At 39.1% G+C, this 26783-nt stretch overlaps 1 protein-coding gene across 1 annotated transcript in view; it reads left to right on the top strand.

The window, feature by feature from the left end:
- LMNB1 (lamin B1) overlaps nucleotides 1-26783 on the top strand; it is a 53479-nt gene extending 26696 nt beyond the window's left edge. The window contains exons 4-11 of the mRNA XM_061422918.1: nucleotides 2593-2763; nucleotides 4169-4294; nucleotides 10251-10471; nucleotides 11523-11748; nucleotides 13487-13591; nucleotides 17767-17886; nucleotides 23227-23334; nucleotides 25981-26783. Of these exons, the coding sequence (XP_061278902.1) occupies nucleotides 2593-2763; nucleotides 4169-4294; nucleotides 10251-10471; nucleotides 11523-11748; nucleotides 13487-13591; nucleotides 17767-17886; nucleotides 23227-23334; nucleotides 25981-26022 (1119 nt within the window). The 3' untranslated portion in view covers nucleotides 26023-26783. The remainder of the gene's footprint in view (nucleotides 1-2592; nucleotides 2764-4168; nucleotides 4295-10250; nucleotides 10472-11522; nucleotides 11749-13486; nucleotides 13592-17766; nucleotides 17887-23226; nucleotides 23335-25980) is intronic.

Below are 26783 nucleotides of genomic sequence, written 5' to 3'. Positions count from 1 at the left end.
TTTCTTTAACTTATATGCAGAGTACATCATGAGAAATGCTGGTCTGGAAGAAGCACAAGCTGGATTCAAGATTGCCGGGAGAAATATCAATAACCTCAGATATGCAGATAATACCACCCTTATGGCAGAAAGTGAAGAGGAGCTAAAAAGCCTCTTGATAAAAGTGAAAGAGGAGAGTGAAAAAGTTGGCTTAAAGCTCAACATTCAGAAAACAAAGATCATGGCATCTGGTCTCATCACTTCATGGGAAATAGATGGGGAAACAGTGGAAACAGTGTCAGACTTTATTTTTGGGGGCTCCAAAATGACTGCAGATGGTGATTGCAGCCGTGAAATTAAAAGACGCTTACTCCTTGGAAAGAAAGTTATGACCAACCTAGATAGCATATTGAAAAGCAGAGATATTACTTTTCCAACAAAGGTCCGTCTAGTCAAGGCTATGGTTTTTCCAGTGGTCATGTATGGATGTGAGAGTTGGACTGTGAAGAAGGCTGAGCGCCGAAGAATTGATGCTTTTGAACTGTGGTGTTGGAGAAGACTCTTGAGAGTCCCTTGGACTGCAAGGAGATCCAACCAGTCCATTCTGAAGGAGATCAGCCCTGAGTGTTCATTGGAAGGACTGATGCTGAAACTGAAACTCCAGTACTTTGGCCACTTCATGCGAAGAGTTGACTCATTGGAAAAGACCCTGATGCTGGGAGGGATTGGGGGCAGGAGAAGAAGGGGACGACAGAGGATGAGATGACCGGATGGCATCACCAACTCAATGGACATGAGTTTGAGTGAACTCCAGGAGTTGGAGATGAACAGGGAGGCCTGGAGTGCTGGGACTCATGGGGTCGCAAAGAGTCAGACACAACTGAGCAACTGAACTGAACTGAACTGAATGTAAAAATGGTGACTAACAATTTTAAAATAGGAATTTATTATAGAACTTAAATAATTTTAGTTTGAGAAAAGTAATTTAATAGAAATTGACCATTTTTACTGGGTATTGTGGGGACAAAGCGCACTCATTGGATAAGCAGGCAGCCAGACTTTGGACAGTTCTTGAGTTGGTTTCTTATTTAAAAATGAAATATCAGTGCTTGCTGTTTTTTTCCCAAGAAGTGGTGAGGATCAAAGTCAAATACTATGTGTGAAAGCTCCTTATAAATTAGTGACTGCTATCATAGAATTATTCACTACAGTTCATAAATTGAAGTATCTCTACCTTGACTTACATTTTTGTTTCATTTTGTTAAAATTGCCCATGATCTATTATTTCTTAGTTTTGAAGCTGTGTGGATTCCTGCATCTTTAAAACAGAGGTTGAGAAGTTTTTTCTTTGCAAGTCATTTATTTCATGTAAAATACTAAGTGAAAAACGACATCAGTAAAAAGTAATTTAGTATTTTTAGAATGTTTGGGTAGCAACTTTGAATTTTGGGGTTTTGCCTTTTTGAGAATGAATTAAAAAAATATTCCTCATTTCTTTTTTTTTCACATGGAGGGTCAAATTCTATTCAGTCAATATACCTAGGTTTCTTATTATGAACAGTTAAGGGGTAAGAGGAAGGAGAAAAGCAGCAAGAAGAGGAAGGGAGGCAGATGAAGGGCAAAATGGCTAGTAGGTACCTGATACTGGTTGAACTAAACCTTTCATTTGCATATTTTTATGATTTAAGTAGCATTCACTTCATATAGATATGAGCCCTAGGAGACTAGTAGCGGAACTGGAATTTGATCCCTGGTTTTCTGATTCTGTCCAGCTCATCTTCCTGTGGTTAAGAGAAAGATGAGGACATGCACAGAAAAACCGCATGCTGCAAGAGGATGCAGGAACAAGAAGTTCTTATATCCCCCTCTTGTGGCCTCTTTAATTATTGCCATTAAGGACAGATCTATTGTATTTTCAGAGCTAGACGTTAGAATGGAAATTTTATTCTTGGATTTGTGTTCCTAGCCATTCTAGTTTGGATAATTCCTTAAAACCTAATGTGAAGGATTATGCCTATTATGTTTATTCTTTGATAGTAAATTGTCATTTGTATTTGAGATAGAAAAGTAATATGGTCAGTAAGATTCTGTATCAATTGATGTTGATACCTTAGCATCACCAGCTATTAGGGTGAGTCATGTAAATTGGTTTGCTCTGTCCATTGCCTCTTAGTATGTCTAAGACAAGTTTTATTTTATGCATTAATCTTCTAGTTGAAGTTTTACTGATAAGTTTCTAACTTTTTGTGTGGAATTTTTTTTTCAGAGTTATTCTTAGTACTACTGTCAGTACAATTTAGAAAAATAATTACCTGCTGTTCAGTATACCTAGTTATCCATGATTGCATGGTAAAGCCTTCCAGCCATTCCTTGCCTTAAGAGAAATAAAAAGCTGTGCTACTGAAAATAAACATAAAATTCCTAAGGTTTGAGATGCTACCATTTCTGTCATTAGTTCTGTCTCAGAAATCTTCTCATAAAAATGAAGGCAAAAAAGTGTCTCTTCACACACTTGTCAGGACAGACATGAGGAGGTTGGTGTGTAAAACTTCAGATGGTCTTGATGTCCGCCATGGTAAGTAACTTGGTTTTATGTCATTGTTTTCTTCCTAGGAGATTAATGAGACCAGAAGGAAGCATGAAACTCGCTTGGTAGAGGTGGATTCTGGGCGTCAGATTGAGTACGAGTACAAGCTGGCTCAAGCCCTTCATGAGATGAGAGAGCAACACGATGCCCAAGTCAAGCTGTACAAAGAAGAGCTGGAGCAGACGTACCACGCCAAAGTGAGCAGGCTGCCCGGGACGGCGGGAAACACTGAATGCGTTTGTTTCAGAGTGTCCCTGAGAACATAGCTTGATGTTTGGCTTGTTCTAGTATTATTAAATGAATTCCTGCGGTCTCCAAGAACATTCATTTTTTTCTTTAAGAAAGCAATTTTTTATAAAGTAAACGTTAACTAGAAATTATTCAGAGAAAGTAGGATTATTCCATTTTTACCAAAGGTATGGTCTTTAACCTCTTTGTCCAAGTGATCATTTGTGTCAAAGTTATATTAGTTAAACTCCAGCCACCTAAAAGTAACTTTTCATTCAATGACAAGTACTAACCTTGTTGGACTGCGTCTAATTCTGAATGCATGTCATCATTGTAGATGGATTGTGACCACCACACTTTGGGCTGTTTTGAACAAAGGCCAAATGGACAGTCTCTGATATTTCTTCCTTGGCCACTAATTATTCATTTAAAAAAGACTATAGAAACTTCTCTCTTATATCAGGAGACCATGCAAAAATTTATTAAATCACCGAGTACAGGCTTTCATAGTAAATAATTTTACCCCAATATGTTAAATGTTACATGACTTGATTAAAAAGTTAGTGGAAGACTTAGAAAATAAGTCATAGAGGTGTTGAAAATAATTTCCATTGCATGGCCTCAAATTGGTCGTATTGCTTTTAATCCACTTTATGAAGTAGTAGTTGGCTGATGAGAGGGTGATCTTTTAATCCCTACGTTTAGTTGTTCAGCCCTTACTTGGTGCTGGCACCGTGCTGGGCACTGAAGAAGCTAAGCTAAGGATGGGTCGGTCACATAGACTCTGGCCTCAGAGGGAGTCAGGGAAGAGACACATAGAAGACATTCCTGAAGACAGGCAGGACAGAATGCTATGGGCATTTGGAGGAATGGGCTATTGTTTCTACCAGAGGAGCTTTTTTTTTTGCTTCTGAAAGGAAGTATTTCCATTTGGTTTGAGATAATCTCTTAATTAGTACTTTCTGTTTATTGCTTTATATTCTGTATCAGATTTGGTGGGTTAGGGATATGTGACGCTTGTTTTCCTACAGACACCACCATGGCTAAATTGCCCCTGTTCAGTCTGCTTACTAGCAGCATTATCTGAGACATTAGACATATAATGGATGAAATATCGAAGCACTAAATTTTGGGTAAACCCACGTATATCAGCATTGTTAAGCTCCCATATTGGAAACTGAGCTGAAAAAGCAGAAAAACTTCTAAGGTAATTCATACCACATCAGCAAACTTCATGATGCTTTTCCTGTTTCATCAGCTAGTTACTGACAAGGCTTAGGTTTGAAATGAAATATCTTGAGACGATTCATGCTTCCTCATTTGTTTGTTCTAATTCACTAGATAAGACTGACTGTGGTTTGCTTCTTTTCTTAGCTTGAAAATGCCAGACTGTCATCAGAGATGAATACTTCTACTGTCAATAGTGCCAGAGAAGAACTGATGGAAAGTCGTATGAGAATTGAGAGCCTCTCGTCTCAGCTTTCTAATCTACAGAAAGAGGTAACTAAGCTTCAGAGTTGTACTTGAAGGCTACCTCCACCACGGTAGTCGACCTGCTTGGCTCCTCCTGAAATCACTTTTCAGAGAGGATAGTATTTTCTTGAATTCTGGTTTCACAGTGCTCCCCAGAGTTTTTTTCTATTTCTCACTGCATAAGCATCCTCTGGGCAGAGACTGTTGTTCCTAACCTAATAGATTACCTGGAGCTAAGGGAATTGCCTTTGAGGGAACGACCTGCCGGCTTATTCTCTGGACTTAACCCAGGAGCCTGGTTTTCTGACCCAGCCAGCAGTCTGATCTCCACACAGTGCTCTTCCCAACATACTCGTTTTCATCACATTTAGAAACTGTTGTGAAGGAAAGCCTGCGGACTTTCTTTGTGGGTGGTAAACGCTTTGTGTTTCTAGACAAACTCCCTTGGTGCTTAGAATACTCAGTAGTTAGTAGCTTAGGAAGCAGCATCAGTTTGTATCTTGGCTAAGAATTTAGTGACTCATTCATTCTTTGGCACACCTTCTTAGGACTGTTGTGGTGTGTTGATGGGTGCTGTCAGTAGGTGGTAGTGCACTCGAGGGGCTGCATGAGCAGGTGTGGACACTGCCTGAGATCTGGGTTTTGGTTCAAGGGTGATGCCGATATGCATGCAAAGTACATGTACAGCCATGTAAGTGTGCAGGATGTGTTGATAATCTACCACTCATCTTAAAGACTTAGGCAGTAACTTCAGTTTCTGTTTTCCTTAAGGGAGGGAGTTTTGTTGTTTTAAATTTTTCATATAAGAGTCAACTTTTTTATTCTTCATTAAATAAGCTTTCTTCTTTTTTAATATTTTGTTTTTAGTCGTATCCTTTTCTGATTACAAAATTGAAGACATTTATTGTAGGAATTTAGAAGACACCTTATTGTGTAAAACGAGGTGATGTAAAAAGAACTTGATTAAAACAGAAGTTTTTACTTTGCTGTTATCATATGTACTTCATTATTCACAACATAAAGTTAAAGAGCTGGAAGGACAAGGGCCTTTAAGTTCACTCAGTCTGACCACAGACCTGGGTGAGTTTAATGACCAGCCCAGAGACTGTAAGCTGACAAATGGGTTTCTTCTACTGTTCGTAGTTTTTCTTTTTATACCTTACTCTCTTCAAAGATTTTCTTTTAAGAATTAATCATCTTTTTTCCATTGCCCCTTTTAATAGGTACTTTTCCAAAGATAGTCCTGTCTGTTTTTACTCTGAGTTGATATTTACTACTTTTCTCCATTTAATAAATGGTATTCTGGTTATTCCCTCTCCCTCAGTTTTACATTTCCCTATCTTTTAGGAGATTGGGGCAGGGGCTGATGCTTAATGCACTTATGCTAGGTGTGGATGTTTTACAGGTGAGGTGAATGGCACTTCAGATCAGATCAGATCAGTAGCTCAGTCGTGTCCTACTCTTTGTGACCCCAAGAATCGCAGCACGCCAGGCCTCCCTGTCCATCACCAACTCCCGGAGTTCACTCAGACTCACGTCCATCGAGTCAATGATGCCATCCAGCCATCTCATCCTCTGTCGTCCCCTTCTCCTCCTGCCCCCAATCCCTCCCAGCATCACAGTCTTTTCCAATGAGTCAACTCTTCGCATGAAGTGGCCAAAGTACTGGAGTTTCAGCTTTAGCATCATTCCTTCCAAAGAAATCCCAGGGCTGATCTCCTTCAGAATGGACTGGTTGGATCTTCTTGCAGTCCAAGGGACTCTCAAGAGTCTTCTCCAACACCACAGTTTAAAAGCAGCAATTCTTCGGCGCTCAGCCCTTCTTCACAGTCCAACTCTCACATCCATACATGCCCACAGGAAAAACCATAGCCTTGACTAGACGAACCTTTGTTGTCAAAGTAATGTCTCTGCTTTTGAATATGCTATCTAGGTTGGTCATAACTTTCCTTCCAAGGAGTAAGTGTCTTTTAATTTCATGGCTGCAGTCATCATCTGTAGTGAATAGCAATAGGCTCTGAAATTTGGTAGCTGTGTCTTCTGACTCAGGTCCAGGGCTCTTTCCCTGTTTGCCTGTTAGTTATGTTCCTATCATTGCAAGTTTTTTGGTTAACTTCAGGTTCAGTTCAGTTTAGTTCAGTCATGTCTGACTCTTTGTGACCCCGTGGACTGCAGGACACCAGGCTTCCCTGTCCATCACCAACTCCCAGATCTTGCTCAAACTCATGTCCATTGAGTCAGTGATGCCATCCAACCATCTTATCCTCTGTCATCCCCTTCCTTCTCCTCCTGCCTTCAATCTTCCCCAACATCAGGGTCTTTTCCAATGAGTCATTTCTTCACATCAGGTTAGCAGCTCTTAAACAGTGTTAGGCAGGGCCCTCAGTGTTTTGAAGAGCTCCTTCCTTAGGAAATAGGAGAGGAGTGCCTGCTTCAGCCAGATAGTTTTAAATTTCTCTGTCAGGGGGGTGGAGAGTGATCCTTTCTGGTATCAAATTTTATGATAAATAATATATCTTGAGGGATATCTTCTTTGGTTGATGAATTTTAGCCTTAGATCATTAAAAAGAAAAAGACATCTCTAAATTTTTGTTTTAGAGTATTTGTTGTGGAGTCATCGATTTCATCATGCTGCATGTTAGGCCATAGAATTTCCTCTTTGGTTATGTGACTCATGTTAATAAAGTAGTTCTTAGTTTTACTTACAATTGATATAGCCTTTAAAATGGTGACTTAGAAAATACTCTTATGTAATATAGCAGCAGTATTATGTTTTGTAATTAGGCATTTCATATATTGCTTACAGCTTTTCTTTCATTTCTATTTAGATTTTTGACTTTGGCCAAATTATTGAATTGGTCAGGGTCTGTTTGAGTTGCAGAAGAATTTACTGGCACTTTGAAAGCACCTTTATTTTTTGTTTTTCTAACACCCATATTCTGGAAATTTCTGCCAGAGCTAGATTATAATAAACTGGTACAATTATGTATTTTAAAACAAAGAGAACCCGACACCATTAGAATTGAGTAGTACAGATTTAGAGTTTTGAGGCAGAATCTTACAGATAGTCTAGTTGGACCTCTTCGTTTTCCTAATGGTACCAGTTTAGTGAGGTGTGTTATTTAGTGGCAGAATCAGGAAGAAGGATCTAGATCTATCTCTCCTGTTGTATTCTTTGTATTTCACTATGAAGCAGGTGTAGTGCAGCTATTTAAATTACATTTAAATATTTCTGTTTAAAAATACAAAATGATTCAGAGTACCTTTAAAGCTTATCTATACCTAGATTTTGATTTTTCCCTCTTACAGAACCCTGTAACATCTAAGGTGGACAAATAGAGTACATTTTGGCCTTTACAGATGGAGGCTGAAAGTTTTCTCTGAATCTTGGGTGATTTATGTCTCTTCAGATTAGACATTGTTGCCCATCTGTCTCTCCCACCTGATACATAAAAATAAAGAGATTGATTGAAGAGGAGACATTTTACTTAGCTTATTTTTAGGCTGCGCTGCATGAGAAAGCTTTGTTCCCTGACCCAGTATCACACCTGTGCCGCCTGCAATGGAAGCATAGAGTCCTAATCACTGGGGTGCCAGGAAATTCCCAAAGAACATACATTTTACACTTAACTGTTTTTTATTTTGGAGGAAAGAAAATATAAGAACCCTGAGAAAGGGAAAAAATGGATTTCTCAATTTATAGCCTTTTTTTTTTTGCAAATACAGTTCTCTGAGGCAGGATTTTGTTTAGCATCTCTCTTGAGAGCTTCTGATATAGAATGTCTCTGGATTTTAATGAATTCATTGGTTGATTATTTTTTAAATAACATTTTTATTTTGGCATAATTGTAAATTTGTAGGGAAGTTGGAAAGCTGGTGCACACAGCTCCCTTAGCTCCCTCCCCAGTCTTCCTTCTTTGTTAGTATCTTAGATGGCTGTGGTTCATTTGTCAAAACTGAGACATTGCCATTGGTACATTATTGTCAACTAGACTCTAGACTATTTGGATTTTACCAGATTTTCTGTTACTGTTCTTTTTCTGTTTTAGGATACCACAGATCTCCCTAGTCTCCTCTAGTCAGTGACAGTTTTTTTTTAGACTTTTTTTGTTTTTCATGACCTTGACATCTTAAGAAGAGCTGGCCAGGTATCCTGTAGGCTGTCCCCCAATCTTAAGTTTATCTGATGCTTTTCTTATGATTAGCCTGGAGATACGGATTTTAAGTGCCCTTCTTGTTACATCATATCAGGGATTACGTGACATACACACATCATTGATGGTGATAACCTTCATCATTGGCTAAGACGTTTGCCAGGTTTCCCAACTGTAAGTTAGTATTTTTGTGTTTCCCTACTCTGCTTTTAGGAAGTAAGTCACCAAGTCCAGCCTGTTTTCAAGGATAAAGAGCAGGAATTATGCGTCACATTCTGAAGAGAGTATTCACCTTTGTTAAATGGAATGCTTTTGTGAAGATTCATCTCTTCTTCCCCTATTTGTGTATTTATTTATGCATTCCTTGGTTTCTGTCAGTATGGGCTCAGGGAAATCTTTTTATAATTTGGATTATATGTGGATACTAGATTATTGGCTCAGATTGTTTCCGCTTTGGCTTTGAGGAGTTTTGTCAGATTGGTTACCATGTTCCCCACTTTTTGGAGCACTTCTTTTTTTTATGGTTCTGTAATATGCTCCATGCTCATCGTGTGTTTTCCCTATCTCAGCACTGGTATCAGCTGTTTCTTTAGGGAGCTCTGGTTCTTTTTACTGGAGAGTGGTATCTAGAAAGCAAGTTCTGGGCCCTGGGTATGCTCATTGGTATTGGGGTGTCATTGTTTCTAGGCCTGCTGTGGGCAGAGCTAGGTAAATGTGTATATGCTAACCCATGTTTACATGCTTATCTGTGATTGTATCTCTGTCCACTTGTATTTATATTAAGATAACCACGCATTTACACAGATGTCTGGGACTCTAACCCTGTACCACTGGGTTCACTTTAGGCGTCCTTCCTTGCTTACCTATAACTTCTTTCTCTGAGAGTAAGAAGCCTGGTTTCTGCCATCCCGTTTGCTTATTTGTCCAGCTTCAGTATATATGTAAAGCAGTTTCAAATTATTTAACCTATATCCCTGTGTGAAATAAATTCACTAGCTAGAGTGTAATGTTTCTGCAAGGAATAGAGATCCTTTTTATCTTTAGCCTTCCAGATTTCACTTTTGCACAGTATGTGCCCTTTCCCTCCTGCTTTGATGCATACTACTTGTGATTTAAGGGCCTAAGCTCTACATAAGTCTTTTGGAGTTGATTACCGTGGTCGTTTTCTGAGGTTAGGGAGATGAATTCTGTTTTGGAGATGTGCAGATGAGTGATTACCTGGTGAACGACAAGGTTTCTAAGATGAACCTTCTTGTGTAGGAGGTGTAATTTTTCATTTTTTTTAAATACCAAATATGAGGTTTCCATGTTTACAATAATATTTACAGACTATATTATATCATATGGTATTTGCATGCTGATAGAGTGTGGGAAAGCACACCATTTCTGAAGTGGTAACTAGAATCTCTTTTGTTAAGTTTCTGAATTAAGATACTCAGTTTCTTTTGTCAATGAGTTTTCTTTTAATTCTTTGTTTTTGTTACTTTATACTTTTGAGCTGAATGCTTTGTAGGGGAGCCAGACTGTTTTACTAAAACTACAGCTTAAAATTTTGTTTCATTTGGTCAAACAAAAATTATATGTATATTTATGACACATTAGATGAATGTCTTTTCCTAGCCTTTTTATAAGACAAAACTTTCCTAAGAGTTGTATTTTGTATTGGAGGAATTTTGTTTTTTAATTTCTTAAAATAAAAATGTTCTTGAATTCTGATGTTAAAAGATTGGATTTGTTCCAGGTCAGGAAATGTTTTAAAATAGCTGTGCTAGGGTTGTGCTAATGTTGGAATGTTCCTAGAAAGTAAATGTGTTCCCTTGAATCTTCAGTCTAGAGCATGTTTGGAGAGGATTCAAGAGTTGGAGGACTTGCTTGCTAAAGAAAGAGACAACTCTCGCCGCATGCTGTCTGACAAAGAGAGAGAGATGGCGGAAATACGTGATCAGATGCAGCAACAGTTGAACGATTATGAACAACTTCTTGATGTCAAGTTAGCCCTGGACATGGAAATTAGTGCTTATAGGAAACTCCTAGAAGGTGAAGAAGAGAGGTATGTAACTTGCTTGTCACTCTGCCTCATAGTCTACTTTTTGTCCCCACCCTTTCTATTTGAAGAAAAGTAAATAGGATTTAAAAAAAAAAAACAAAACAATTAGGACAACTCTAAATATTTTCTCTCTCTCTCTTTTTTTTTTTTTAATATCTAGGTGTAGAGGTAGGTAGTAATAGATCTTACTTCTTCATCAACAACAGAAGATGTAAAGCAGTCTTAGTATTATTATTATTTTAAATGATGAACTGTGAAAGGATACCATTTCTCTTTTGGGATTTTAAATGTTTTGATAATTTAATATGCTGCAAAATGACTTCCAGGTGGCTCAGTGGTGAAGAATCCCACTGCCAGTGCAGGAGCTGCAGAAGACATGGGTTCAACCCCTGGGTTGGGAGGATCTCCTGGAGTAGGAAATGGCACCTCACTCCAGTATTCTTGCCTGGGAAATCCCATGGACAGAGGATCTTGGCGGGCTGCAGTCCATGGGGTTGCAGAGAGTCAGACATGACTGAGCACGCACGCAGGGATGCTGCAAAATACCAGATTTGCTGAAAGAGACTGTGTACTTTTCAAATCTGGTTAGTGTATAAATCCTTTTAAACCTTTTCTGAGAAAAAGTTCCAAAGGGCAAGTATCTCACTTAGAACAAAAAGACATTTAATTTCAATATTGCACACACTGTGATTGTAATTTTGTAAACAGAAAATGCAGGTTTGAAAAAATTATGGAAAGTATACTAAATGTAACAGTGGTTGTGGTGGGGTGATGGTGGATGAGTTGTTCCCCCCAACCTCTCACCAACCCCTCTCCCAGTTTTCCAAACTTTGTGCATTATGATTGTGGTCTTTTCTTAGCTAAAACATTCAGATAATAATTTTTAAAAAGAATGTTGATAGTGGACATTGTAGCACAAATAAGTTTCTTTTTGTTAAGATGTACGTTGGCTTTTGCAGATCATCATTAATGTTGTGCTTTAGTAATGCATGTGCATTAAGGTAGGAAGAGCATATGTGTTTCATAATTGGAACGTTTTATTTCTCCCATGTAGATTGAAGCTCTCTCCAAGCCCTTCTTCCCGTGTAACAGTGTCACGCGCATCCTCGAGTCGCAGCGTGCGTACCACCAGAGGAAAGCGGAAGAGAGTGGACGTGGAAGAATCCGAGGCCAGCAGTAGTGTCAGCATCTCCCATTCTGCCTCAGCCACTGGGAATGTCTGCATTGAAGAGATAGATGTTGATGGAAAATTTATCCGCTTGAAGAACACTTCGGAACAGGTGAAAACACAGACCCCCTTTTTGTCCAGAGAGGCTTTGCTAATTGGGGGTATGTCTTGCAATTGTAATAACTCCTCAGCCTTTATTTGGATTCAGTCATCTTCATGATATAAGAGTTTCCCTCTCCTTTTTAACCCAAATTCATGAAGTGTAGCATAAACTTGAATAGGAAAAGGAAGAGGGATGGTGCACTTGGTGGTTTAAAAATTTTATTCATTAGCTCTTCTTTAGAGAGCCAGGGATTTTTTTCTTACCCGGTCATTTTGTCACCGTGGCCTTCTAAGGATGAATTATTAATATTCTCTGTCCTAGCCAGAATTGTGAAGAAGATAGATTGCGTTGATATTCTTTCACAGCTGTTAGCTTTATGAAAGGGAGGAAATATGAGCCCAGGCTCTGACACATGTTAGGAGTGTTTTTCTCTGTAAATAAATGAATGAACACTGTTGATTTAATATGCACTAGGAATAGTATGAAGCCCAATCTTGAAATTATTTAAAAGTAAACATAAAATATTCATAGCAGGGAATCCTGAACTTTTGAGCTGGGGCCATGAAGGGTTGTCAGATGATACCAGAGGCAGGTACAGTGGAATGGACTGCACTTTCAGAAGCACGTTCAGGATTTGTAAAATGTCTGTGAAATGACTTCTTTTCTCCTCAAAGCTATTAAAACTGTCTTGTGTGTGGATGAATACATACTTGGGATGGGCAAAGGAGCTTTAGTGGTTCTGATACAGAGCAGCACAGGCTCTAGGCCCTCTCAGTCACGACTTTAGAAACTGAAGGACGGGGGAGCCTCTGCTGCTCCATTGTAGTAGTTTGGCTGTGTTACAGGAGGCATCGCCGCCCTTTTTGGAGCTGTTCTGGAGCTGGCTCTGAGCCTCGTTTATTCCTGTCTTTGAGTAAGAGATGGATATAAATAAATTAGTGCAGCTAATTGCTTTAATACCCTGAACTGCTCCTTAGGAGTCAGGCAGCTCTGGGCAGCCTACGGGCTAACATTGAAAGCCAGCGCTTGGGACTGGCTCATTATGTTATTAACCCTTTTTGAGCCTCTTATGCTTTAAGATAAGTGTTAAATATGGGCACAAGTGGTACAGATGTGGAAGAAAAAGGGTGTATTTTCTTCCTTCTCTTTCTAGGCTTTATGTGTCTATATTTTAAAAACTTATGGCAGGGACTTCCCTGGTGGTCTAGTGGCTAAGACTCTGTGTTCCCAACACAGGGGGCCCAGGTTCAATCCCCCATCAAGGAACTAGATCCCATATGCTACATCTAATAGCTCACATGCCACAACTAAAGATCCTACATGCAACTAACATCCGGCACAGCCAAATAAATAAGTGATTTTTAAAAATAAATAAATAAATAAAAGCTTATGGCGGTCAAAAATTCGATGTGTGAAATGGTAGTTATTCAGCGAGATGATGTTGTAAATTTAAATTATGCACCTAATCTAGCATTGAATATGAGCATTTAGTTTAGTTTACATCTCTTTTCTTCCAGTTTTGCCCTCTTTAAGATCACACACCTTAATAATTAAGATTGCAGCATTGTCAAAGTTTCTGTTTTGCTGAATGACAAAACCATGTTTTCTTTTTATAGGAGGGAAAATAGGAACCATGGGAAGACAGTCATAAAGTTGTCTTAGTTTAACTGCCTATGGATTGATTTATTTCATTATTCCCTAACTTTTTGTATATTTGAAGTGACCTTGGTTTTTTTTTTTTCAATAGGACCAACCAATGGGAGGCTGGGAGATGATCAGAAAAATTGGAGACACATCAGTGAGTTACAAATATACCTCAAGATATGTGCTGAAGGCAGGCCAGACTGTTACAGTAAGTTAATTTAGTCATCACTTAATTTCATTATCTTAACCAATAATTAAAGTAATTGAAACCATTTTGGTTTAAAGAGACAGTTTAGATATGGGCATTAAAACGTTTTTGACATTATTAGGGAATTACAAGTGCTACCAAAGATTTAAAAAATTCTGTGTTTTTGAGATGGTAATTGACTGTTAAAAGTGAAAGAATTGGCCTCTGAAATAGTTTTATCTACTCTAGCAGATATTACCAGCCGATTCCCCCCACCCCTCCCTGCTTGTCTCCCCATGAAAGAAAAACAAAACAAAAAAAACTGTTGCTTCTTGAGTGTTACCTGGTAGCCCAGTGTAATGCAGGAGATACTACTTGGCATAAAGAACTGTTAGGAGGTGATCTATTAATGCTGAGGTATGCCTTAAATCAGCAGTCTTTAGCCTTAGGTGAGGATCAGTATCATCTGGATAGTGTTTTGGTGTCTAGACTGGTGGTGTCTACCTCACTCTTAGTTACCATCTCTGAGGTTGGTGTACGGACTTGTTTTAACAAAAGTTACTAGGGCTCCAAGATCAGTGTGGATGGTGACTGTAGCCATGAAATTAAAAGGTGCCTGCTCCTTGGAAGAATAGCTATGTCAAACCTAGGCAGTGTATTAAAAAGCAGAGACTTCACTTTGCCCACAAAGGTCTGTTTAGTCAAAGCTATGATTTTTCCATTGTCACGTATGAATGTGAGAGTTGGATCATAAAGAAGGCTGAACGCCAAGGAATTGATGCTTTCAAACTGTGGTGTTGGAGAAGATTCTTGAGAGTCCCTTGGAGACTCCAAGGAGATCAAACCAGTCAATCCCAAAGGAAATCAACCCTGAATATTCATTGGAAGGTCTGGTGCTGAAGCTCCAATACTTTGGCACTTCAGCGCCAAAGAAGAGTGGACTCATTGGAAAAGACTCTGATGTTGGGAAAGATTGAGGGCAAGAGAAGGGGGCAACAGAGGATGAGATGGTTGGATAACATCACTGACTCAGTGGATATGAGTTTAAGCAAACTCCAGGAGATAGTGAAGGACAGGAAGCTTGGCATGCTGCGGTTCACAGGGTCACAAAGAGTTGGACACCACTTAGCGACTGAACACAGCTAGGTGATAGGTACTGTTAAGTATCATTCTCGAGACACAATATTTTAGCAAGATCAGCGTGGTCTTTCAGATATCTAAGCTGTCAAGATTTAGAGGGCGACGGGCTTCGTGTCCTTCTGACTCTGCTTTGAATTCTAAATGGTGCTTTGTGGTTGTGTTCTGCAGTTGCACGTATGTAATCATTACTAAGTATTACTGACTCACTTTTTAGAGAAATATTTTCCCTTGAGCAAACACACAATTCCTTTGTTTTTACTCAGTAAGGAGACTTAGCAAACAAAATATGTTAAGTTTGATACAGATTTTAAAGAAGTCACTGTTTTCATCTATAAAGAATGTTGAAGTGGCTGTCCTTTTATCAGTTCTTTTTAAAAAATATTAAATGTTTAATATTTTATGATTGATGCAAACCTTACTTAGTGTTGAATATCAAAGCTTCAAATAGGTTAGAACTTCTCTTTTAAAAAATGTATTCATAGAACTTGCCACCACATTATGAAAATATCAGATGCTAATTTTGTAATAATTGGTGAAAATGGGAACATACCCTAACCACACTGTCTTTTCTTCTCTTCTGTGATTATTATAGTGAGACAAAATTGCTCAGTCCTATTGTGTGTCATGTGGAAGCTGCATAATGTGTTGGAAAGAATCTGACATTTTAATTCAGAATTTTCAGATTTGAGTGTGCTCTTTATCTCTTTAAAGTAGTATAAAACCGTTAGGCCAGTCATCTGCTTTTTCCACTGAATGTAGTTCCTCAGTGACTATATATATATATATATATATATATATATATATATATATTCTGTGGATCTAGGGGAGAAATCAGTTTTCACATAAAAAAGTAATACTTTTTTTTTTTTCATTTGTTAACTGGCATTAAATGTGTTACTAAGCTTTGTGGAACATGGTAGTGATAAGTAATCTTCCTGTAAAATTGTACAAGACAAGGCAATAGCAAAGATCAGTTTAAAACTCTAGACCCGAAGTAAGGGAACTACATACGTAATTTGAAATTTTCATGTAGCCACATTTAAAACAAGTGAAAAAGAAAGGTGAAATTAATTTTAGAACTATCTTTTATTTAACTCAGTGTATCTAAAATATTATTATTTCACCAATTCATTATTATATCATGATCAATAGAAAAAATTACTAGATATTTTACTTTTTTTTTTTTTTTACTAAATCTTTATACTTACTAGCCATGTTTCAAGTGCTCACAAGCTTCATATGACTACCATGTTGAACAGTACAGCTCTAGGACATACTAGTTTTAGGTTAAATTACCCAGTAAGGTTACTGATGTGTTATTATTATTATTAACACTAGATCAAGTGTATGATTCCATATGGAATAGTGAAAAGTATAGCTTGAGGTTAGATTAATATTCCACAAAACCCGAAGGTCAGCCTGGATCCAGTTCTTTTTTTCAGTTTTATCCTAGTAAATGCTCTCTGCCCTTTTCCATTTATAAAGCTGGTGGAAGATTTGGAAGCTTCAAAGGAGCTAAAGAGGAAAGGGGTTTCTCCTAATTAGTAGTTGATAAAGTTTTCTCCCCATTTAAAAAGATACCAGCTTATACCATCTCCAGTCTTCATTTTGCCATTGTATGGCCCTTTATGTTCCTAAACAATGTATGGAGTACAAAACTTTGCTATCTGTTTTCATATGGTCTTTTGGAAAGATCAGGACTGGTCATAGTGTCCCTACAGAGGTTTGTAGAGGTGTAGTGTTATGCTCACTGGTAAAGAATCTGCCTGCAGTGCAGGAGACATAGGAGACCTGGGTTTGATCCCTGGGTCAAAAGATCCCATGGAGAAGGCAGTGGCTACCTACTCCAGTATTCTTGCCTGGAGAATTCCATGGACAGAGGAGCCTGGCAGGCTACAATCCATGGGGTCGCAAAGAGTCAGACATGATTGAGGAACTATCACATCACATATCACACATATATGTCCATAATTCAAACCCAGGTTTTCTAACTTTCAAGTTTTCTCTATTCTACCAGTACTCTTCTGCCAGTAAATACATTAAAATATTGCAGAATTTCCTTGTTTAGGAAAAGGGAAATATTTCTTTTGTTTGTTTTGTCTGTTTCGATAGCAGTCATGTTTTCCATTGAATAATGAGTGATTTTCTGTTTCCTGACTTCTTTTTGGAATTCAGTCTCAGACATTCTGGGATATTATGACACTGTCCCTAGTTGGGTATGTACCACTTTCCATTACCGTATTCTAGATAGGCTGTCTGCTGCAGAGATTGCTAGAGAAGTTAGTCATCTCCTCAGTTCCTGCTGTAGGCAGCTGGAGGATCCCACTGGAGCAGGGCAGAAGGCTCTACATGGAAGGATGGCTCATAAGACCCGTAGAATAATAGAGTGTTGGCAGTGAGAGCTTATATTCATTGAGTCAGCCATCTCCTCTTTATCAGTTCAGTTGCTCAGTCGTGTGTGATTCTTTGTGACCCCATGAACCGCAGCAGACCAGGCCTCCCTGTCCATCACCAACTCCCGGAGTCTACCCAAACCCATATCCATTGAGTCGGTGATGCCATCCAACCATCTCATCATCTGTCGTCCCCTTCTCCTCCTGCCCTCAATCTTTCCCAGCATCAGGGTCTTTTCAAATGAGTCAGCTCTTTGCATCAGGTGGCCAAAGTATTGGGGTTTCAGCTTCAGCTCCTCTTTCTGGGTCATCATTTTCCTTCACAGTAGTCCCATGTATTAACAGTACCATTTCTGTCCCATTGGAGGGTAAAAGTAAGGTAGCTTGATCAAGGTGAGCCGACACGTTAGGAGAGCTAGGATATGAATCTAGTCCTTGTAGCAGCATTTTTACTTATTAGATGGGGAAGCTGAGGTCTGGATGAGCTCTGTGGCTCTTGGAAACATAACTGGTTAATATAGCAAGGCTGAAGCTAGGCCATAGTCCTGGAAATTCTAGAATCACTCCTCTTACAAGATGTTAAAAAGTCTCATCATTATGTTATTGGCACGTGGGAGAGCAGGGCTGTGCATAGACTGATTTGATTTCCTTTCTCTTTCCCAGATCTGGGCTGCGAATGCCGGTGTCACAGCCAGTCCTCCCACCGACCTCATCTGGAAGAACCAGAACTCTTGGGGCACTGGCGAAGATGTGAAGGTTATATTGAAAAATTCTCAGGGAGAAGTACGTATCGGTTTTACCAAAGTGTCATTTTTTTTTTTTAATTGAAGTATAGTTGATTTATAGTATTGTGTTAATTACTGCTGTACAACAAAGTGATATAGTTATACACATATGTATATTTGTAAAAAAATATTCTTTTCCGTTATGGTTTATCATAGGATATTGAATGTATTGTTTCTCTGTGCTATTATAAAGTAGGGCCTTATTTATCCATTCAATCTGTAAAAGCGTACTTCTGCTAACCCCAACCTCCCATTCCATCCCTCCCCCAAACCCCTCCCCCTTGGCAACCAAAAGTCTGTTATCTATGTCCCCACCACGGTGTCAATTTCATTTGAGAGTTCATCGTGCAAATGTGATTTCTTTTCAAGGATGAAATCAAATGTGAAGTAACTGATTGCTTAAATCAGACCAAGGCTGCTGAGTCAGTCAAAGTAAAGCTAAGTGCAGGTTTTAGATTTTAGGAATGAAATATGAGTTTGTCGTAGTTTTAGATTTTAGGAATGAAATATGAGTTTGTCGTAGTTTTGATTGTTAGCACAGATTCCAGAATTCAGTCTGTTTTCAGTTTCTGTCTCCACTGCCCAGTGACCTTGTGACTTTAGGTGAGTTCCTTCAGCTCTCTTAGTTTTATCATTTTAAAGTGAAGATGGTAATAACAAAGTACGATAAATGAGATGATAATATAATAAGAGTAATATAAATGCAACAGTCCTTGGGAAGTGCTCAGAATGGTATCTGGCCTCTGGTAAATGCTTATATTATTAACCTTGTTACTAGCTTTCCGCATGCCTGTGAAACTGAGTTTAAAGATTGAGGAGTGTACCTTTGCTTGATGAGTATGTTTAACATATCAGTCATAGAATTCTTGTCAAAGAACCTAACCTACCCCTGTTGTCACATAAAGACGCCTCTAAGTTCCCCCAGCCACACACACATACTAAGAGATCAAAGTGTCTGCAAAGGAAGGCATGGTTACAGGTCAGGAGTTCTTCTCTGCTCCCATAGTGCCAGGTTACAGCCCTTGCCTTGCTTGTCAGGTTGTCTTGTCTCACTAGAGTAATAAGCACACAGGGATAAGGAGCTGTTCTGAGTTTTCCTGGCACATATTCAGTAAGAATTAATAGATAAAATTTTAGAAAAATCAAACATAGACCTTCACTTAAGTACAGAGAAATAAAGTTATTAACTGCATTCACGATGGGTTCTGAGGTGTTTGCGTATGAGGCACCTTATTCCCAGCCATCTTCCCACCCGTCCTTCACTGTGAACATCTGCTGGTGTTTAGACCTCTCTTCGTATGGAACTGAACTCACTGTCTGCTGAAAGAAGAATGCCCTTGATCTCAGACTGAGGCTGAAAATGAAAGGGCATCTGATTTTTTTTCACTGTAGACCTCAGTACAGTTCACCTCCAAATACCTCCTAGGTTCTCAGGGTTGGAGGGTGTTTAAAAATGCCTTCAGTAATTGACAAACTTCAAGGAACCGAATCTTCCTCCTCTTCTCAGCATGGAGCCCTGCTTACTTATTGCCTTTAGCACTTTGGAACTCTTCCCAGCTGTAGCTGGTGCTGCCCGAGTGCTGAAATTACTGCAGCTTCTAAATTGGTAGTTTCTGCAAGGTCTGAAACTGGAGGAGCGCATGTGTTTTTCAAAATGTTATGAGTGACGATTCACACAGATTGAAAAGTGCTGTTAATAAGGGGCCATGGTAGATGAAATAGGTTTTTATGAGCCATGGAATCTAGTCCCATCTTTTTTGTGTGTGAAAACATGTTCCAACTTAGAAACGATCTTATAGGAAGATAATTCAGGATGCAGGAGGTTTAAAAGCCCACAAAATAGGTTCAAGGACAAGTGAACAAAGTAGATACCATGACATGGGGTATGTCTAGAGGTAGTGTTACTGATGACGTATCAATACAGCTGACTGAAGCTTAGGTTTCCCTTCATAATCCAAACCACTGAATATTAGATTGTTGAGTTTGTTTGCCTGTTCTTTTAACAAACTTCCGTCTTCTGCTTGCTAGACTCTGTAAAGTGACTTCTGTCAGAAATGAGCAAAGTAGTATGAATACGGTTCTTATTTCTGTGATTGTCAGACAAGTACTTTTGGCATTTATATATTTCATTCTGTAAGGCCATGTTCATTAGTAGGTTCCAGACTGTATTTATCATAATTCATAATTACCACCTGTAAAGACCATTTTTTCTATAACATTGTAGGTAACTGACTTACTGAGTCAACTTAATTTTTCAATGCATGTTTTCTTGCTGAGGCATTGGAGATATCAGGAAACCCTATTAAACTGGCTTTAAAGTAATGGGGATATGTGAGCTCACAATGCAACAATCCAGGGAGAGTGGACTTGATCCACTGGCTCACCCAGCGTCCCCAGGGATCTTTCTGCGGTCTGTTTCCTGGGATCTGTCCGCAGTCTGTTTCCTGGGATCTTTCCGCGGTCTGTTTCCTGGGATCTTTCCGCGGTCTGTTTCCTGGGATCTTTCCGCGGTCTGTTTCCTGGGATCTGCCCGCGGTCTGTTTCCTGGGATCTGCCCGCGGTCTGTTTTCTGGGATCTGTCCGCGGTCTGTTTCCTGGGATCTGTCCGCGGTCTGTTTCCTGAGTGTCTCCCTCATGGATGCAAGACAGCTGCTGGCTGGAGGTGCCGTCATTCCAGATTGACTTCTTGTGGGCAGGAGCATGGTCCTGGTCAGGTCCTCGCCTGGGCTTCGCTCTTGTTTTACCAGCCTGGATCATATGCCCATCTCTTAGCTAGTTCCTGGAGTTGGGAGGACAGAATTTGAGCTTGAGCCCTCCTCCACCTCCACGGCTAGATCACACTCCGCTCCTTGTGACACACACGTCACATCTCCATGTGAGAGAGGGTACCCAGGTAAAACTGCATTCTTAATGAGAAATGAGTGGGGTGGAATGCTGGTGGGTTAAAAGCAGTAAGTGTCACCACAGAAAACATGGATTATTATTATTTTTTTTTTAATGAGGAAAATAATAAAGCGGTCTCTCTGTACCTCTAAAATACAGGCGTCCCTGAAACTTTTGTACATGTAGATACTACTTGTGTGTCCTGAGACCCCATAGTTTAACAGCCAGCCTCTTTATCAATAAAAACCACCTTGATTTGCGGTAATTGCTGGTTTCTGTGGCGTGAATACTCACACTGGTGATTCCAGGCTACCCACATGGCATGACTGAGTGCGGAGTTGGAGAGACAGCATGGGAGCTAGCCCTGCTGCACTGCTGGGTAGATGGTGTACCTGTATGTACCCAGGCTTTATCTGGACAGACCCGTGACATGTTGATAGAGAAGCAAACCATCTGTGTGTGCCTTTCAGATCACTGATACGGTTCGGTGTCCTTCTAAGAGGAATTTTTTTGGTAAAGACATTTATCTTTAGTACCTTTTGGGGCCTAAACCTCCCAACAAGTTTTGATTCTGAATTTTATTATTTTTTTATTTAAATCTGTAGACATTTAGCTCACTTATATTCCATACAGGCTTTCTGCATTAGATTAATTGGTTTTTAAATGTTGTCAAATGAAAAGTGCTTAACAGCAGGCTTAAATTAAAGGCAGTTGTGCTGAAGTAATTCATAATTAATGAAGTTGGGCAAATTGCTATTTTCTAAGCTTCTCATTTGAGGCTCATAGTCTGGTGTTTTATCACAAGCTCTAAGAGCCAGTGTTTCCATATGGGATGTGTACATTGTCATGAGCTGCTAGAAGCTGAAATGTGAGAATTCTGTAACACTTTTTTTTTAAACCATCTTTTTTTTAAAAAACCTTCCTTCCTTCCTTCCAGCTGTGTTGGGTCTTCGTTGCTGTGCGTGGGTTTTCTCTAGTTGCAGCTTGCAGGGGCTACTCTAGTTGTGCGTGGGCTTCTCATGGCAGTGGCTCCTTTTGTTGCAGAGCACGGGTTCTAGGGCGCACAGACTCAGTGGCTGTGGTGCATGGGCTTAGTTGCCCCAAGGCCAGTGGAATCTTCCCAGACAAGGGATTGAACTTGTGTCCCCTGCACTGGCAGGCAGATTCTCAACTGATGGACAACCAGGAAGTCTGAGAATTCTCTAACCGATTTTGTGTGACTTTTCTTATTTTAAGATGACTTGAGGGAAGCTAGATACTCTGAAAACTTTTAGAGAGTCCTTTTTCTGTTTGTGTGCCACCATACCTCAGTGTATATCTTAGTTCAAAGAGCTGTAACTGATCTAAGGATTCACATGCTTTTTTATTAGTATTCATTTGGTTTAAGCAATCTGACACAGACTGATCTCACAGAATAGAAGTTTCTGGCTAATTGAGACTCAAAATGGTCTATCTTCCTTAGCCATGCAGCAAAAATCAAAAGTATACAAAACATTACTGTGCTACCTCAGCTTCATTTATAAACTATATCCATGGATATACTTTAAATTGAAGTCTCATGTTTCTGACACTGTTCTCTGATTTTCTTCCTTTGCCAGTTTAAACTAGTTGGTCCATGTTTTAAGTTTCAGATAAGCTTTTACTCACATGATTTTTGCATCTTCATCTGGACTTACCTTTCTTGAGTGACCTTAAGACACAATACAGAGTAAAATTAGAAGCTCTGTAGCACTCTAGGACACATTACTTGCTGCTAGATCATCAGGTTAGCCTTGTGCTTAAACAAAAACGCTGCTGCATTTGTGCAAGTCAGCATTCTCTACAGGAAAGTCATCTGTATTTGCGCCTACTTTCTGTTACACCAGTGAATGACAAGTCAGTTTTTTTGTGCAGAGTTCATTGGGACTTCACTAGCATGTTATGAATAAATACTGTTCCTGTGTTTTGATTCCATTTCTTTTAAGAGGAACTAGTTGCTGAAGGGATGAAAGCGTGTCCTTTTCAGTCTCAGGAGGTCTTCTTGCTACCAGGATCCCTGAGAGCACAGCGGTTGGCCTCTGACTTCATTTTATTCAGCATTTATTTAGTACCCTCTCTTTTCTAGGAGCCACGCTCTTTAAGCTGAATTCATGTTGAGTATTATAAAGAATTTAGTGTGCCAAATCATTTACAGAATTCTTAGTAACAGAATGGGATAAAAAGTCGTGGAAACTTCTCAGTGGGTATTTCAAATTGGATCCCAGTAGCTTCCCTGCAAGGAATATTGAAGATCTAAGAACTGCTACTAATTATGCAAAAATTCCTGTTTAGTAGTTGAAGTACTGATGAACCACTTAAAAAAAAGTCCCTGATGTAGGAATACAGTTTCTTAAATTTATGCAAAGAAAGGATGTCCTCCCACAGACTTGGTGGTTTTAAGTATAGTGTTTTAACTTAAAATCAAACTCTTGTTTAGGAGGTTGCTCAGAGAAGTACAGTCTTCAAAACAACCATACCCGAAGAGGAAGAGGAGGAGGAAGAAGCAGCCGAAGTGGCTGTCGAGGAGGAACTTTTCCACCAGCAGGTATTACTTCAATATAGTTCTTTTTAAATTTTATTAACATAGGTACATGAAGACCAAAAACCAATAGTGGGGCTTGGTTTTTTTTTTTTTCCTTTTCCCCTATTACTTGATGAACCAAATCAGTGATCTACCAAGTGGGGTTTGTTTTTCCTGAGGGGATATTCAAGATACAGTACGTTTGAGTACTGGAAGAAAATGTTAGCTCTTCTTTTTAAAAAATTATTTCTTATATTGAATTTCAGTTTTGTCTTTTGTTTTATAATGTATGTCATATGTTATAGCAGGACATGTGTGCCACATAAGTATATATGGATTGGAATGCATGCTCAGAATTATTTATTGAAGGGTTCTTTGAGTTTAGATGGCTAAGTTAGAGTAGGTATCTACATATAAACTTTAAAAAAAGAGTAATATTCAATTTCAATGTGAAGCAAAATTCTTGCTGTCTTAAGTTTTAATCATTTAATTGCAAGCTAGATTTTAGCTGATGCTTGGACTTTTGAGAGCCCTTGAAATAAAGGAACTCCAAATTTGATTTTAATTAATTAAATTGGAATTATTAATAAGTAATAAGCCTTCAGTTTATATTCTCAAGCTGTTCAAGTCTGATCATTAATCAAAATTCCTACTTTTATCCTTATAAGACTTCATCACCGTGTCTCTAGATTTATAAATCCGTTCATTGGCCTTAATTAGCCCCAGTCCTGCTCCAAATAAACATCCTGTTATGTATTCAGCCTCCAGAGTCAGGAGTTAGGAGCTCGCTCTCTAGAGTGAGAACCACTTGAGCTAGGCTACGGTAGGATGGGTTTTTGGCCTGGATACTTCCTCATATATTTTGGGGGAATATTTAGCACATTATTGCCCTGGGGGTCTGGAGGTTGTGGAAATTAAGGTTTATAGTATTAATACATCTCTGGTGAGTAATGTGTTAAGAACAGGTATTTTATACTCGAATTTAACAAGAAACAGACACGAGATCCATTTCCTGCCCTTATGGGAAGCATTATAATGACTGGTAGTAGAATAATATAAGAGACTAGGGGTTCAGAGCTTGAGTTACAGCAGGTTAAATGCTGGAGAAGGCTCTTTAAGCCACCAGAACAATTGAGAAGATCTCTGGAAAATAGGTTCTGTCCAGTATTTTGAAGGATAGGCAGTTATTTGAGTATGAAAAGTCAGACAGTGGAGTTGTGGGCTTCCCTGGTGGCTCAGACAGTAAAGACTCTACCCCGAAATGTAGGAGACCTGAGTTTGATCCCTGGCTTGGGAAGCTCTTCTGGAGAAGGGAATGGCAACCCATTCCAGTATTCTTGCCTGGAGAATTCCATGGACGGAGGAACCTGACGAGTTACAGTCGATGGGGTCAGAAAGAGTCAGACACAACTGAGTGACTAACACACACCCAGTGCTGTTCTATGGGGGTTTAGATTATCTGTTGTTGCTACATTAAGAAACCACCTTAAAACTCAGTGGGTTAAAACAGTGATTTCTTAATTCCTATGACTGGGCTTAACTGGGCATTTTTTTGATTAACACAATGGGGAGTGAAGTGAGTCTTGCAGTTGCATTCAGCTGGAAGCTTGGCTGGGGCTGAAATGCTCTTCATGTCTCTTTCCATGCAGTTTCTTATCATTTGGTGGTTTAACCCAGCCTTCTTTACAACATGGCAGCTGGTTTCCAAGAAGGTAAAAACAGAGAGCACTAGATTTCTTAAAAGCCCATATTCTCTCAGTCAGAGTAAGTCATAGGCCATCTCCAGTTCTGGGGCAGGGGCGGGGGAGCGGTAAACCCTGGGTATCTCATAATGGGAGGAATGGCAGTGAATTTATGAGGATTTTTAATTCATCACAGGGGATATGTCATTAAGGCATAGTGACTAACTTGAGGGCAAGGTTTTTTAGCTTCTGTGATCAGAAGAAATAATGATACCGAGGTTCAAAAGAAGGAAGATGGAAGGACGGATCAGCTATTTTCACTTCACGTTAGAGAAAGTCCAGTGGCCTTTTGAGTTGATTTGAAGTCTTTTTGTTTGACCTTCAAGAAACCAGTTTCTGTTTAGTCAAGTGGTGAGTCACAGTCATGTTGTGAGATTTTAAGGAATTAGTGAGTGAGAAAGAAATGGGTAGATGGAGCCATTTTGACTTCTCATTTGAAGATCAATACAGTGCAGATGCTTCAGGATCTGAAAGCTGAGGGTCCAGCCAGCCGTATTCTCTGTGTTCAGAAATCCTGTCCACTGATTTCTTGTTTACCAAGTTACAAAAGGATGTTATTGAACAGTGGTTTTCAGCTTCACCTGCATATTAGAACTACTTAGGGAACTTTAAAATGACTTATAAATAGATACTATTCCCCAGGTAAGTGAGAAATTCTCATTTAATCTAGAGGCCTAGATCAGCTTTTTCTTTAAAAGCTCCTCAGGATTTGTACATGCAGCTAAAGTTGAGAATCAGTGTTTTGGAGTTTGTTTCAGTATCCTAGGGGGCAGTCCATAAGAGAAGGTTAGAAAGGGTGAGAAGTAATAAATAATAAAGGTCCATTTGGAGGTAAGTGATAATGAATTTGTAGTATCTCTTCCTTATTTTAAAATACTGTGATCCATTGTCTTAGCGCTAAGAGTTTTCTTTCTGTTTTCCTCACCAGGGAGCCCCAAGAGGTTCCAACAGAAGCTGTGCAATTATGTAAACTCAAGTCAACTGTCTTCCTCAGAATAAAGAAGTATGGTAATCCTTACCTACATGCAGTGCAGAGCCTTCTCAGAAGCACAGAATATTTTTATATTCCTTTATGTGAATTTTTAAGCTGCGAATCTGATGGCCTTAATTTCCTTTTTTGACACTGAAAGTTTTGTAAAAGAAATCATATCCATACACTTTGTTGCAAGATGTGAATTATTGACACTGAATTAACTGTACTGTTTGGAAAGGTTCCCTCAAATTTTTTGACATTTTTTTGTATGTGTGTTTTTTTTTTTTAAGTTCTTAGGAGGCGGAGGGGGAGGGTAAATAAACCACTGTGTGTCTGGGTTTAATTTGAAGATTGCTCCATCTAGATTAGCAATCTGCTCTTGATTATCCTCTGCTATATATAACGGTGCTGTGAGGGAGGGGAAAGGCATTTTTCAATATATTGAACTTTTGTACTGAATTTTTTTGTAATAAACAATCAAGGCTACAAAAATTTTTTTTAACTAGAAAAGAGAAATTTTGTAAGAAGGCAATATAACCTAATCATCATGTAAGCACTCTGGATGAAGGATTCCACAAAACTTTGTTTTATGGTTACTTCTTCTCTTAGATTCTTAATTCGCAAGGGGAATGGGGGGAGGGGGAGGAGAGGGAAGGGAAGGGTTTCTCCTAAAACGCATTAGTTGTGTTTTTTAAGATAGTGTAACTTGCTTAAATTTCTTACATGACATTAACAATAAAAGGCTGTTTTAATATTAA

Source organism: Bos javanicus, chromosome 7 (assembly GCF_032452875.1).
Source record: "Bos javanicus breed banteng chromosome 7, ARS-OSU_banteng_1.0, whole genome shotgun sequence".
Lineage (NCBI taxonomy): Eukaryota > Metazoa > Chordata > Mammalia > Artiodactyla > Bovidae > Bos > Bos javanicus.
The sequence above is the reverse complement of the archived record's forward strand: the minus strand, read 5'-3'. Positions and strand labels throughout refer to the sequence as shown.